At 43.5% G+C, this 13,766-nt stretch overlaps 1 protein-coding gene across 1 annotated transcript; it reads left to right on the top strand.

Moving 5' to 3' along the window:
• Window positions 1–414: 414 nt before the first annotated feature.
• On the top strand, window positions 415–8,421 carry LOC308295026 (uncharacterized protein). The gene is made up of 2 exons (XM_080737966.1): window positions 415–527; window positions 5,877–8,421. Exon 2 carries the CDS (start codon window positions 6,113–6,115, stop codon window positions 7,991–7,993), a length of 1,881 nt encoding a protein of 626 aa, XP_080594092.1. The 5' UTR covers window positions 415–527; window positions 5,877–6,112; the 3' UTR covers window positions 7,994–8,421.
• Window positions 8,422–13,766: the final 5,345 nt, after the last annotated feature.

The raw sequence follows: 13,766 nt of genomic DNA, 5'->3' as shown, positions 1-13,766 counted from the left end.
GTCTGAATTATAACACGTGTCACATGTGGTATGGACATGTATCGATCGGGATAAATCAGATTAATTAGCTTGTTGTTTACATAGTGTTATTTTTAAATATTATTGAATAGCTTTGGAGTGACTTGCTCAGTGTCATGTCTCCAGTTTAAATGCCCTTTCGTCTATGACTAAATTAGGCCAGCAGAGGGCACTGTTCTACTGTCTAATAATGGCATGGCAAACCCTGACTCTCATTCCTGGGTACGCCACTGTAACGTGCTTTATTGGGTTTAAAATAAATGCTCTTTAAAAGCAGACCCTGAATTGAACTGTACTGTCCCGTGCTTTTCCCCCTTTCGAACTGCCAATAATTAATCGATCAAATGGAGTGATTCTCCTCCTCACCGGATATCCGGTTGTTGACTGTGGAGCGTTGTTTTTGGAGGTCTGATCGATCGATATTGTAAACACATGATGATCGTGCTGTCCTGAAATACCGTGGCATCGATCAAGATGCAGGGCTGGTCGGTTTATGATCTACATGTAGGGTAAGATATGTACATCGTCATCATATGGTTTGGTAAACATGTAATATGTAGCTCGCTTGGTGAAAACAAATAGGCTAACTCTCCACTGCTTTTAGTAACATGGCATCATCATCTCCAGGCTTTCCCCCACTACTATCCATTATTCCGTGTCGTGGAGAAGCCTGGTTCCTATTTACTGCTCAGAGTTCAGATCCGGTCTAGAGCCCGCCTACTGTATCCGGTCTTGTTTTCCCACTGACGAAAATAAAACCACACCGGCCGTTTCCGTATCCGCTCCCGACCGGATACGCAAATATAAACTGCAGTGGCAGTCTTGTCTGGAAACACCGAAGCAAGCAACAAGCTAACATTTTAGCTTTCACTAGTAGTTCAAGGCTGTGTCGCTCGTCAAAAAGAACAAGCGACACCGATTCCTACCGAGTAGTGTTGTTTTTGTTTTTGTTATTGTTGTTTTTAACGTGGCCAGAAAGAAAGCTTGCCGTTTAGCAACTGCTGGCTGTAGCCTAGCCTAGCTGCTAAAGTAGCTTCCTGCTGTAATGGAAATAACGGCGTTAAGCTAACCATCCTGAAGATGGGATGTTATTAGTAACAACACCAAGCACATAATAGGCCTATGTTATAAGTATGAAGATGTTGTTTAAAATCCTTCTGACTGGCATTACGATGACTAGGTGTGCATTAGATTAAAAAAAAATCTAGTGTTGCAATTTACTCCTTGGCTCCTTCATCATGTGTGACACTTTGCCTAGAAATGCCTGGTCTGGTCTGGTGTCATGTGAAATTGTAGCCTTTTTATTTGATCATGATGACGAGCGTGTGTGTTTTGGGTTTGATTACAGGGTTTTATCACTTACAGGCAGCAGCCGTTCGCAACTGGTAAAAAAAACTAACCAGCCCAACCCTACCCTCCCCTGCCCCTTCTTTGTATATACTTACTTACTTACTGTTTAGACTCTTTTTTTTGTTCTCTCATTTTTCTTTTCTTTATATATTATCTACTGCATAGTACTGTGTTCTATTCGTCTGTCATTCAATGTTATATGAGATACTCAAATGATTTCCTGTGGAAATAAGCTTAGTCTTTTCATGGATCTCCTTTTAGTAGACCGTGTACCAGTGAACTGTACCGTCATGAAACTGTACCTTTTCCTATGCAAACTTCTAATAAAGTCTTCAATCAATCAATCAATTGATTGAAGACTTTGATTTATTGAAGAGTTTGCATAGGAAAAGGAAACCTACATTTTATTTTTTTTATTTTATTTTTTCATTTCATGACAGTACACAGTTCACTGGTACACGGTCAACTAAAAGGATAGGCTACACCCAAAAAACTTGACTTGTTTAAATTATGTTATTTTATTTTATTTTATTTGATCAACTCACAGTAGCAGGCATACATTCATACAAGTCATACATCCACAAAAGGATGATCAAAAGGAATAGGCTGAAGCCTAAAAAAAGGCTTATGTTTGCCTATCCTACGTATTCATGGTTTAAAATACATTAATATTTTATAAAAGTGTTCAAATTTACCATATAAATAAAAAATAAAATAAACTAATTACAAGCCCAAAATACATCAGCATAATAACAAGTCAAAGAGTGCCTGTCCTACATATTCAGAGCCTGACACTCAGCCTGAATTGACATTTCGTTTAAATTTTACAGGGTCTGGAACTAGGCTAACATATTCATGGTTTAGAATGCATTATTAGTCTATGTTTAGTTTATGTACAGGTTCACCATATAAAGAAAAGAAAATGCAAATAAAGGACAATTAATAAAGGGAAAAACCCATATACATCAACAATAGCAAGTCAAAGAATGCCTATCCTACATTTTCATGTTTTAACATACATACCTATGTTATAAGAGTATACAAGTTCACCTAATCATATGCGATTTGACTGACTCATAACATTAAATGACAGACAGATACAGTACTTACTATGCAGAAGATATCAAATAACAGTCGTAAAACAATGCAAAATAAAGGCTTTGTTTTCTTTTACCAGTTTAGAGTAGCAGCCTCCTGTAAGTGGCTTTTCAGTGCCGTTTTAAAGGAAGGTAGGGATTTACACTCCTTTAAGGCCTTTGGTAGGGCGTTCCAACAATAAGGTGCAGTGATGTTAATAGGTTTTTAATGTAATGAGTCCCCAGGACCCACAAAGGGTCTTTCGGATGAGTCCCAGGGATATTTTATGGGTCCCACAAAAATTCAACGCGTCATGTCATTTTTGACAAAGTGCAGCATTTAACTTGAATTGGTTATTATATGGTTATGTTCATGTTACGTAGAAATGTGTCTGAAAGAAATGAACCACAATTCCAAATCTTACAATTTTAATACTTCCAAATAGTCATGTGACGGTTTGATTTTTTTTATACCGAACCGGTAATATCGGATGTTGACCACTTGGGGGCGCAGATAGAAGCTTTTACCGAGTCTTCATAATCAACAGCCACCTGTTATTTTATATACATCGATAATATATGGATCTTCTCAGTGAGATGATGTCTCCTGTTTGTACTGTTACTGCTTCTATGGAATGGCGTGCTTGTGTTTGCTCTGCTGTACAGAGAACCAGTGGACTGGGTCAAAAACAGTGGATTGGGTTGCTTGTAGATCGGCTACTTTTGTTTTGAACGGTTGATCCTAGAGGGACGTGCCACCCCTCTATGGATGCGGGAGGGCAAGGCACAGGCGGCCGCGGTGGTACGCTGCCCCGGCGGACCACCAAATGGACGGCGCTGCCACGAAAACGCTATAATCAATCAAACAGTTAGACAGCCTAGGCTACATACATAGACTGTCTCAGATAGCATACATGCTAGGCTAGCTTGCTTCCTCCGTGTTGTAGTTGAGCCAATAAAGGTTATTTGACCATGTTCACCACAACGTTAATCGTCGCTATTGTTGTAAAGACGCAATGAAGACCTGTGTGGCTTCTAACACGTTGTCCAATGTCCACCACATCTATAAACAATAGCGCGTGTACTGTATATCCAGTTGTTATTGAATGAAGGGGAAAGGAGGCGGGTCGCTGTCTGAGCAGTGAGCTGCAGTGTAGAGACGTGACGTCACGTTTCTGCGCCGTGCTACACGTTCTGTGGGGGAACCCTTTTCGGTGTATCACCTAACACGCTGTGCCACTATGGTCAGAGAGCGGCCCGGTGCTACGCTAAAACTCAGGCACCCATTGAATTCTGTGACCAAGCGCAGTCGCACAAAATGGCGTCGTGGATTCAAAACACACACAGTCTTAGTTCTATCGTCTGTTTTAAGACTTTCTACGCGGATTTCATTTGTGTTAACGTAGGGTCAAGTAGCATGCCTTCACCCATGAACAATGGTGGCGTCTGTGGACTTTTTAAAATATTATTTTTTTCGCGACGTGGTAAATTATTTTAACGTGGACACCAATGGTCCATGGAGGCGATGCGTCCGTGGGACCCCAGAACAATGACGTGAATGCGTCTCTAGGCAACGTGAATGCGTCAGAGACGCGGGACGCGCACGTATTGACGTCACTGAAGGTGGTATTGTTTACACGATCAAGACTGGATCAGTCCAAATATATGTAAACATAATCAATCGTTACAATCTTCTAACAAGGTTTCACTGAGTTGATGTTGACCATGAGGTTAACCTTCATCAAACAAATCTACATTGTTTTGTGTAAAAAAAATATATGTCCCTGATATTAGAACTCTCTGCATAAACTATAAATTAATGAATGCACCGAGCCTGGTTCCATGAACAACAAGTGGCTGTCAATTAAAAATCAATCAAGCACAAGCTTAATTGTAAAGTGTCAATTGCTAAACAAGGCTTTGTATTCTACATAAGACTACCGGTAATATGGACAAAACCTTTTGCTCTGAAATCGTAGCCGATAAAGATTACTAGGAAAGCACATGTATGTTTCCTCTTTGTGTGCGCACACGTGCAATAGAGAGAGACTGGGAGAGAGAGAGAGAGAGTGTGTGTGTGTGTGTGTGTGTGTGTGTGTGTGTGTGTGTGTGTGTGTGTGTGTGTGTGTGTGTGTGTGTGTGTGTGTGTGTGTGTGTGTGTGTGTGTGTGTGTGTGTGTGTGTGTGTGTGTGTGTGTAAGAGAGGGAGGGGGAGAAAGAATGGTGTTTGTGTCTGTGAGGAAGAGAGGGAGGGGGACAGAGGAGTATGAGTGAGGGAGAGAGCGAGTGAGTGAGGGAGAGAGAGCGAAAGAGGGCCGGGGGGAGTGTGTGTGTGTGTGTGTGTGTGTGTGGGTGTATATCTGCGCGGGAGAGAGGAGTGTGTGAGATAAAGGCATGTGGATCTCTTAAGATGCAGCCTAGAAGAAGTGGGACCTTTCCGGTCTGTCCGGTCTGGTGTATGAGCTTAAACCAGTTGGATTTTCCCTGGACTGTCTGAAACGGGAAACTTCATTACGAGACAGCCTGGCACGTTAAAAATAGCCTTCAACAGCAACCGATGCCGACAACCTTGTGTTTACTTTGTATATCTTTAGTAATATGCTTGTTTACATAAGGAGCCGTGCATCTGGCTTAGTTGGGAATCAGTGTCGTATAGTGCTGCCTGTGGAGGGTTTTGTAGGCGACTGCCATCGCGGTAGTGTGTGTTGTTAGTTCAAACTAACTTATGCAAAGCAAGGACTGACTACTCAGAGCTGACCGCTCACAACAAGGAGGGCTAGAGGATACTTACTGTATCAGGCTTCCCGTTTCATCTCCCTTTGACCCCACCCTACTGGGAAACCCAATCCAGGTCAAGACACAAATGTAACGCAGAGGATTTCAACGAACCTGGGTCTCCCGCGCGTGAACTGAAGGGACACTAAATCCAAACGTTTAATCCACTAGCCTAAAGGGGAAATCCCCCTTTGGCTGGGGAAATAGCTGGCGGTTGGTAGAGACAGTTTGTCACTCAGTCTTTGCTACATGTGCATAACTGTAGTCCCAGGTTTCTACAAGGTTAGGGTTAGGGTTTCCTGATCTACTCCATACATGAAGTAGCTTTGTTTGAATGGCTCGGTAGCACTCGATCAAATTAAACTGTATTTAGAAAATGAACCAGAAAAGATAATGGGTATGCTATGCCACCTTCTAGAAACGCTGGACTACAGTTACTCACAGAGTCTATTTGGTCCAAGATAGAAGTTCTCCTGGAAAGTAGTTATAAGAGTGTGACGTAAAGAGTGAGTGGTTTCTTTGGATGACATTGAGAAATACCACCAAGGTGCTTCTCTTCCCATTCATATGCCATCTCTTCCTGTCCGGTTAGGTCTTTTTGTCTTGTGCTTGTTTGCTTGGATGAAATTCTAATTATGATTCTTTCAATCATTCGCAGGTGCTGATGTAACCAAGAAAATAGCAGCGGCGAACTGAACATGAAGATTGGAAGTAACCACCCATGGAGCCATTCCGTAATTACCTCCGAAATACGCATTTGAAGTTTAGATACAACCTTGAGGACCAATAAATTGCCAGCATTTTCAGACAGACTAACTCCAATAACAAACTAAACGGGTGTCTACGAATGCCAAGGGTTACGGAAGACTATTAAGGATTAATGCCATCAGCAAGATGGAGAAACAGAACACGACGAATAGCGCCCCCGCTCCGCCGCCTGAGGGAGAACCCGGTGCCTTCATCTGCACCGAGTGCGGCGAGGGCTTCTGCCACTTCCCCAACATGCTGAAGCACATGGCTAGCCATGGACCTCTGGAATCTTTTCCACTTGATGGTTCAGCCAATGGATTTGAAGTCCCCAGAGAATATGTGCTACAGGAAAACGGAATACTGACAATTGTAGACGGATATGAGCCGTCACCGTTGGCCCCTGGCAAACCCACGCTGCCGCCGGCTTTGCCGACGGATGCCCCTCCTCCTGCCAAGCCGGTGTCTCCACCACCACCACCACCACCACAGTCATCGCCTCCTAGAGAGGCCTTGAAGCCAAAGCCAACATATTCCAACCTGAACCTGAACAAATCCCAGCAGGGCCACTACCGGTGTGAGATATGTAGTAAATCGTTCGGGAGCCGGCGGGACTTAAATCACCACCAGCAATATCGAAACACAGAGCGAGGTTACAAGTGCACACTGTGCTGTTCTGTCTTTGGCAGTCGATGGGACCTAAAGCAGCACCTGAAAAACCACGCACCAAAGCCATTTCTCTGCTGCGGGCAATGCGGCAAAAGATTCCTGAAAGCGGACGCGTTGAACACTCATCAAAGAGAAAATCACCCGTCCTTCTTAAAGGGGCAGTCCGCTCAGGGCAGATCTCAGATGAATCTGGAGAAAGTGATGGAGAAAACGTATCACTGTAAGAAGTGCGTGTTAAGTTTCTTCTGGATGTCAGATTTCCAGATACACACACAATACCAATGTAGAGGAAGCGAACCGGGTAGGCACTTGGCATCAGAAAAGGAACTGACCTCCAGGAAGAAGCCAGAAGAGACGTTGCATGAGAAGAACCACAGCAATGGCCCATCGGTTGATGCGAAGGGTTCTGATGCCAGCGCCATTAAAGATCCTGGTAATCCGGGTGACCATGGAGAGCCTGCTATGGCCTACAGATGTGGATTATGCGGAGATAACTTTCAAAAGTTAGCCGATCTGAAAGAGCATCATCTCACGCATCAAACCCAGGAAGAAATGGATATGTTGAATCAAGAGTCACAGAAACCAGTCGAGCGAAGGGTGAACAAAACGCCAATGAAAGGCAGAAGGAAGAAAAGGAGGAGGAGTAGTCCTGACAGCAAACTGTATGCTTGCAAATTTTGCCCTCGTGTATTCAACCATTCTAGCAGTTTGTCTCGACACATGAGATACCATAAAGGGACTATGCACACTTGTGTGTTATGTGATAAAGCTTTTTCCGAGCGCTGTGCCGTCAGAAGGCATATGGCCTTGTGGCATAAGTCTGAGTTGGAGAAGAAGCCGTGGCTGAAACACATGGCACCGCAAGGAAGTGCCATACCCGACGACTCGGAGACTCAGGACGGCGATTTCGAGTGCGAAGAGCGAAAACAGCCACGAAGGGTAAAGCTAGCGGTGAAGAACAGGGTGTCCTACGAGTGCCAAGAGTGTGGGAAGAAGTTTGGGCTGTTGAGTGTCTACCAAAGGCATCTACGTTATCACAAGAAGGAGCCTGCAAATTCACACAAGTGCCCCAAATGTCCAGCTCACTTCAAGACTAACTCTGACCTGGTGGAACACCTCGAGAATCACCCGAGCACAGATGACACGACTATGGGACAAGCGTCTGACACCACTGGTGCCAGCCAGGAGGAGGACACTGGTCTGGAAAAGAACAACTTGGAGAGTAAAGGAAATAACAATATCCGTTCAGGAAACGCAGCAGATGCTCTCTACGAATGTACCGAGTGCACCCAGACTTTCTATAACTTGGAGTTGTTTCTTGAACACCAGAGTTCTCATGGTGCTGAGAACTGTGGGTAAATATCATGTTGCGCCTCATCTTTCCATGTCAGGAGTTCTGGGTGGGTGTTTTTTCTTTTTTCTTTACGTATGTAAATAATGGTGGTACCGATTGCTGTAGATGTCTTTTCTTTTGTTGTTTTTTTATCTTTGATCTTATCGTACAAATCCAATATGGACCAAGAAGTACTGACTGGGAGCACACAGAACTCTTGAGATTTGTAGAATTCATGTTCGTTCAAGGTTGTTTGAGAAAGCGCCAATCAAACCTGCTGTTCCGACCTCTACCAGGTAATGTTTTAGTTTACTTCAGTGACACAAGAGTTCTAATTTGTCATATTTTCTCTACTATGTTATCATTGATCTTATTGTTGCATCTTGCATACATTTACCCATGTGACTTGACTTTTTGTATTCATCCCAGTTGATTATCCTTTATGAGCCATGACAATGCCATTCAGTAGATCGAGTGATTTTTCATTAAAACTGAAATAACTGAATACTGACTTTTTTTTGGCACATTGTAGCCATATCCTATTTTTGTCCTTTTCCGTTATGAGTATTCTGTCACAGTTGAGGGGCCCCCATGACCCCTAGTGCTCCCTAGAGATCCCTGCCTACTGATATATCTGAGAAAATCTAAACTCACTGAACGGGCTTGGACACCGTAGAAGACCAGCGCCAACAAACCTACGCCCACTTGCTTTGAAAACAAATCCTGATGCCATCCCATGATATGGAATGTTCCATCATATTATGAAGGAATGTCATAAAAGTCTTTGATTCGGTTTTTAAATGTTGTTTCCAAGCAGTTTTAGCCCATTCATTGAATTTAGAACAGACAGACATACAGTAATCGGTAGGTGGAGATCTATGATCGTCTGGCTACCAGAGACTAATCGTGATATGATTTGCCCTCTACTTATTTTTCTGGTATGTCAGTGTGCGTGGGGTTAAGAAAACACGTTATTTGGAATCGCACATGAGTTCTGCGCTAACCCCGACCACGGAAGCTTCCGATTGGCTGAACTGGAGCTAGGGAGCGTTCCTTTGTGTTCCCTTGGACCGGCCGACCACCAAAACCTAACTGTAACCCTAACCTCAGTAAAACTAACGCTGATGAATTCTAACCTTTTGAAACGCTAACCTGCCGACACTGGTGAATGCTAACCTGCCGACACTGGTGAATGCTAACCTGGTGAATGTTAACTTGCCGACATGGTCAATAGAGCGTCTCTGCCCAGAACTCCTGTGCGATTCATGTGCGAAGAAAACTCAAGGTATATCAGATCAACTTTATTTCAGACACTATCAGTAGAGCCCAGAACAGTAAAAAAAAATTAACTCCAGTGTTTGTCTGGTACTGTTTATAGTTGCAAGAGGTTAAAAAACACTGCTTTTACAGTAAGATCTGAGAATTCTGCCCCTTTTGGGGCTGTGTTTCATAAATGTCTCTTCAGTGTCTGTGAGCTGTTCCTCTTCTGTAGTTCAGTTTGAAGTACTTTTGGAAATGAAGCACAAGCCTCCTCTAATGACCTCTGATAATGACAGTGATATAAGTAGGATGATGATGGTCTTTAATTCCACTGCACTCGTGTCACACAAGAACCTAGCCCCATATAGAACCTCACCCGTCGCTTGTGCTCCGAGATGAGGTCCTAAAAAGATGGCGTAGCGATCGCTGGGACTGCTGCAACAACGAGTTGGAAAACACTCAAAACGACATTTTATCCAAAAAGTAAAGGTAGTTCCGAGCTCACAGACTGTGGTTTACCTAACCTCGGTAAATAAAACATCAACCACGGCGTTGGGAAAACTGTATCTGCTACAATGGGAAAGATGCAGTACTTGCACCTGCCGCCGGGGGCTTTTCTGAATTTAATGAGACTAAACAAGCCATTTAAACCGTTTTCCCAACGCAGTGGTTGATGTTTTATTTACCGAGGTTAGGTAAACCACAGTCTGTGAGCTCGGAATTACCTTTACTTTTTGGATAAAATGTAGTTTTGAGTGTTTTCCAACTCGTTGCGGCAGTCCCAGTGATCGCTACGCCATCTTTTTAGGACCTCATCTCGGAGCACAACAGTATGCAGCGACGGGTGAGGTTCTATATGGGGCTAACAAGAACCAAAAGTTTCTCCAAAATAAAATATAGGCTAATGGGAAGGAAAAATGTAAAAGAATCCACTTCACTACGTTACTGAATGCATGGTCACTGATACTAATCCGGGAGAGCATAACATGCAGATGTTCAAGTGTACCCCGTTCCCCTCCCCCACAACCAACCAGTAATAACAATAACTCCACCCCCTTCCACCTACCTCTCGTCTCCACCCACCCAACAACAAACACAGCTTATTGTGTTAGTTTGAGCGCCCAGTCAAGCCAGAGGCACCACAGCTGAGAATCAAATCTAGAGCATAGAGCTTTAAACCAAGACTGGGGAAACGGGTATACATCTGAATGTATACCCGGCACATGATTCAGAGATCCCGCATCTGAATCATGTGCCGATTGTCCGGATTTAAAATGAAGCAAACACAGAACTGAAAGTTCTTTATGATTGGCCACTAGTTGCGCTGTTCTGGTACCAGAAGCAACATAGGATTCCATTCATTTCCCCCGAACTTTTACATTTGATTTTCTTACCTTAATAAACATTGTCATAAATACTTTATGGTTCCTGTCGCTAGTTTAAAGCCTCGTTTCAATCACCATGATATGCGTTTTGTGAAAATATGGTCCAATTTATTTTATAATTGATGTTAAAGCAGGGTATGCTGTAGGAGGGGCTTGTGTTCATAGGCCTGTGATGATTCTTCTTCGTGTGTTTTATTTTCGGCAAGCTCAACACCACATTCTCCCAGGTATCCCTGTGGTTGCACGTGACCATTGGCAGCCAGTAGCATTCGAGATGGTACCATTTCTACCAATGAACGTTGATTTCTACAATGATGGCGGCACCCGTACAAGGACCAAAAAAAGGTTAATTTTCGCAGCATAGAGTAGCTCCCCTACTGGGCGGGGTTTCTTTCTTGGGGTTGGGCGTTGTCCTATTCTAGTACAAACCGAATGCCCATTTTGGCACTGACCTCAGTGGCTTGCCTCGCTAATCACCACTCTCAATCCGTGCACCCTGGGTTCGTATCCCGCTTGTGCCACTGTTTTTCTGCGCAATGCGGACAACTTTTTGGGGGGCAGATAAAGTATAGTTATTGACCACGACAGAGGCACACCGTCTTAGCCGCTGAGAAGGTCGCGTGAGTCAGCGGCGTTAGAAGTTGGGCCAGAATAGTAATATTGTTGTGGCGACTGCTGTTGCGACCGACTGACGCTCAAGGGACTAGTGGGTTAGACTGCTGCATGCAAGGTTTCCGCCTCTCATATTCCTGTTAGGAAGAGTTGCCGGATGATTTGTTATTCTGGTGGTTCAGTGACCTTTAATGTCTGACCTTCTCCTTGAGCTTGATCCCTCTTTTCTCCTCCTGGCGTTAGCATACATATGGGTGATCAGATTATTGGATACAGGGGGAATTCTTAGTGTCCAACTATGCATCCACCATACAGAAGCTCTGGTCACACTTTATAGTCTAGTAAATCTAGGGGAAAAATACACTCAGGTTGGACAAAATTGTATTATTTAGTTTTTCAACTGATTCTGTTAGAAAATTAGGTCTACTAGCCAGGATAAAAAATCTACCATGATCTGCTCACTGCAAATACCCACAGTGGCCAAATCAAGTTGGGCTCCCATCGACTTTCTATACAGGAGGAAAATACCCAGAAAAAAGATCAGCTTTAAGTAGGATGTGAGGGGTCTAACTAGGGGTTTGTCATGATGCTGAATCCATTGCAAGCATTTGTTTTGCACAAAAAACATTCCTTGGGCTAAAAATTGCCCCAGAAAATGATGGTTTAGTGATGAAAAGTGATGAGTCAGTTTTGTTGGTGTTTTCAGATTTATTTTCTGGGTATTTTCCTCCTGTATAGAAAGTCGATGGGAGCCCAACTTGATTTGGCCACTGTGGGTATTTGCAGAGAGCAGATCATGGTAGATTTTTTATCCTGGCTAGTAGACTAATTTCCAAACACCATTTTTTTTTTCTTCTTTTTTTTTCTTGGAGATTGCTCTTGGAGATTCCCATTTCTTGCATAATGAATGAGGTAGTGTCTTTATAAATTTGGTTTGTAAGAAGTGTTTTTATTTATTTATCTAGACTACAGTTAACAGTTAACAGACTATATTTGATTATTTTTAGCCCAGCCAGGATGCATGTTAATGCCAAGCTGTGTATATTGGGGCCTATGGTTGCTATAGGGCAGGGTAAGCGTATCTGCTCGTCTTTCCTTGGCGTGGGGTGTTTTGACACTCTTCCCAGAGAGCTGTGTTAATGTGAACACCTGATCTGTGTTGGGTCTGTTAACGCTTCACACTCATGGCAAGCTCATTCTGTGTCAGTTTGATGATGGTGAGCAGCAGGCACATTAAAGCTGAGGAGAAATATCTTGCTGAATTAGTCGATCATGACTGAAATGCTGTTACAGGTGACGGTTTCTCCTTTGGTTTATCTTGTAGATAGATACCTTTATTATCCCAAGGGGGAAAATCAGTTGCCCAGAGGCAGCACAGCAGTATAAAAACAGTATAAAAACAAATCTTGTGCTTTGATGCAATAGGGAATCCCTGCCTGACCACAACTAAACCTATTGTAGCTTGTGATTCCTGTCAGTCAAAGCTGTCATGTGGGATTAGGCACAGGCACGCTCTTAAAATGCATGGCCGATCCACTGCTCTAAAGATCATCTGTGAGGATTATCTTTTTGGTAATTTTTGCTTTATTCTGAGGAGACGGAAACAGAGAGACGGCCTGAGAGTCATGCAGTGAAGAGCCTTGGTCAGATTTGAATCTGGGTCAGCTGTGGGAGGGAGGGCCTTATTGATGTGGTATTCACTCTTACTTGGTGATCCACCAGAGCGCCCCCTAAAGGCCGTCTTTAAGAAATGTACCTAGTTCCTGCTGGTAGTGCTCATGCTCAACTGTACCTTTGTCTGCAGTTGTGCCATAGACATAGAAAAGTAGACGCCTCCTTCGGTTTTTAAGACAAGCTTCCGGAATTCAGAAGCACACTTCCGCGTGTGTCACAGTAGGGGATGTTCGGTAGGCCAATCAGAGCCAGGAATCCCTTTTTCCCAGAGGCACTTGCTTTGGCAATGTAAACGTTTGTTTTCTCGTGCCAATAAAGCTACTTTGACTTGAATTGAAGTCCCGGAAAAGACATGCTGTGATTGACCAGTAGGCACTTTGAGTGGCAGCACGTTTGCACTTCCGCCTATCCTTTTTTGCCAGTCGCTTCAATGAACTCTTTCTATATCTATGAGTTGTGCAATGCTATCAACTACTGTAACTCAACTCTTTGATGTATGTTTACCAAGAAAGGCATGGATTGTGTTACTGTGCAAACCAATCTCGTACTTAGCGTTTCCACCAGCAAGATGGTGGAATCTCTTGGTGACATTGTGCTGCTGCTTCTTTTTCTTATCGCTAATGACAAGAGGTGGTAGATGCAAGAGGCAGTGGGAAAGTTGGAAGTGTCAGGTGAAACCTGTCAGTGGGAAAGCAACTTTGATTGATTTCCAGATTCTGTGCAATCTCTCAAGACTCCAGTTAAAATGTGTACTTAGGAATGTAAACAAAGACATGGACAGGAAGTGGAGGGCTGAGGGCGGACCAAACCCAAGAGGGCGTAACAGACCCGTACTTCCCGTTTCTGCATGACGTAGTTGGATACCTTT

Source organism: Nannobrachium achirus (assembly GCF_963921795.1).
Source record: "Nannobrachium achirus genome assembly, chromosome: 2".
Classification (NCBI taxonomy): Eukaryota; Metazoa; Chordata; class Actinopteri; order Myctophiformes; family Myctophidae; genus Nannobrachium; species Nannobrachium achirus.
Note: the sequence above shows the minus strand (reverse complement) of the source record. Positions and strands in the feature narration are given on the sequence as shown.

Bases quoted from the DNA above. Each gene is read 5' to 3' on its own strand.
- LOC308295026 (XM_080737966.1), top strand. From the start codon at position 6,113: ATGGAGAAACAGAACACGACGAATAGCGCCCCCGCTCCGCCGCCTGAG.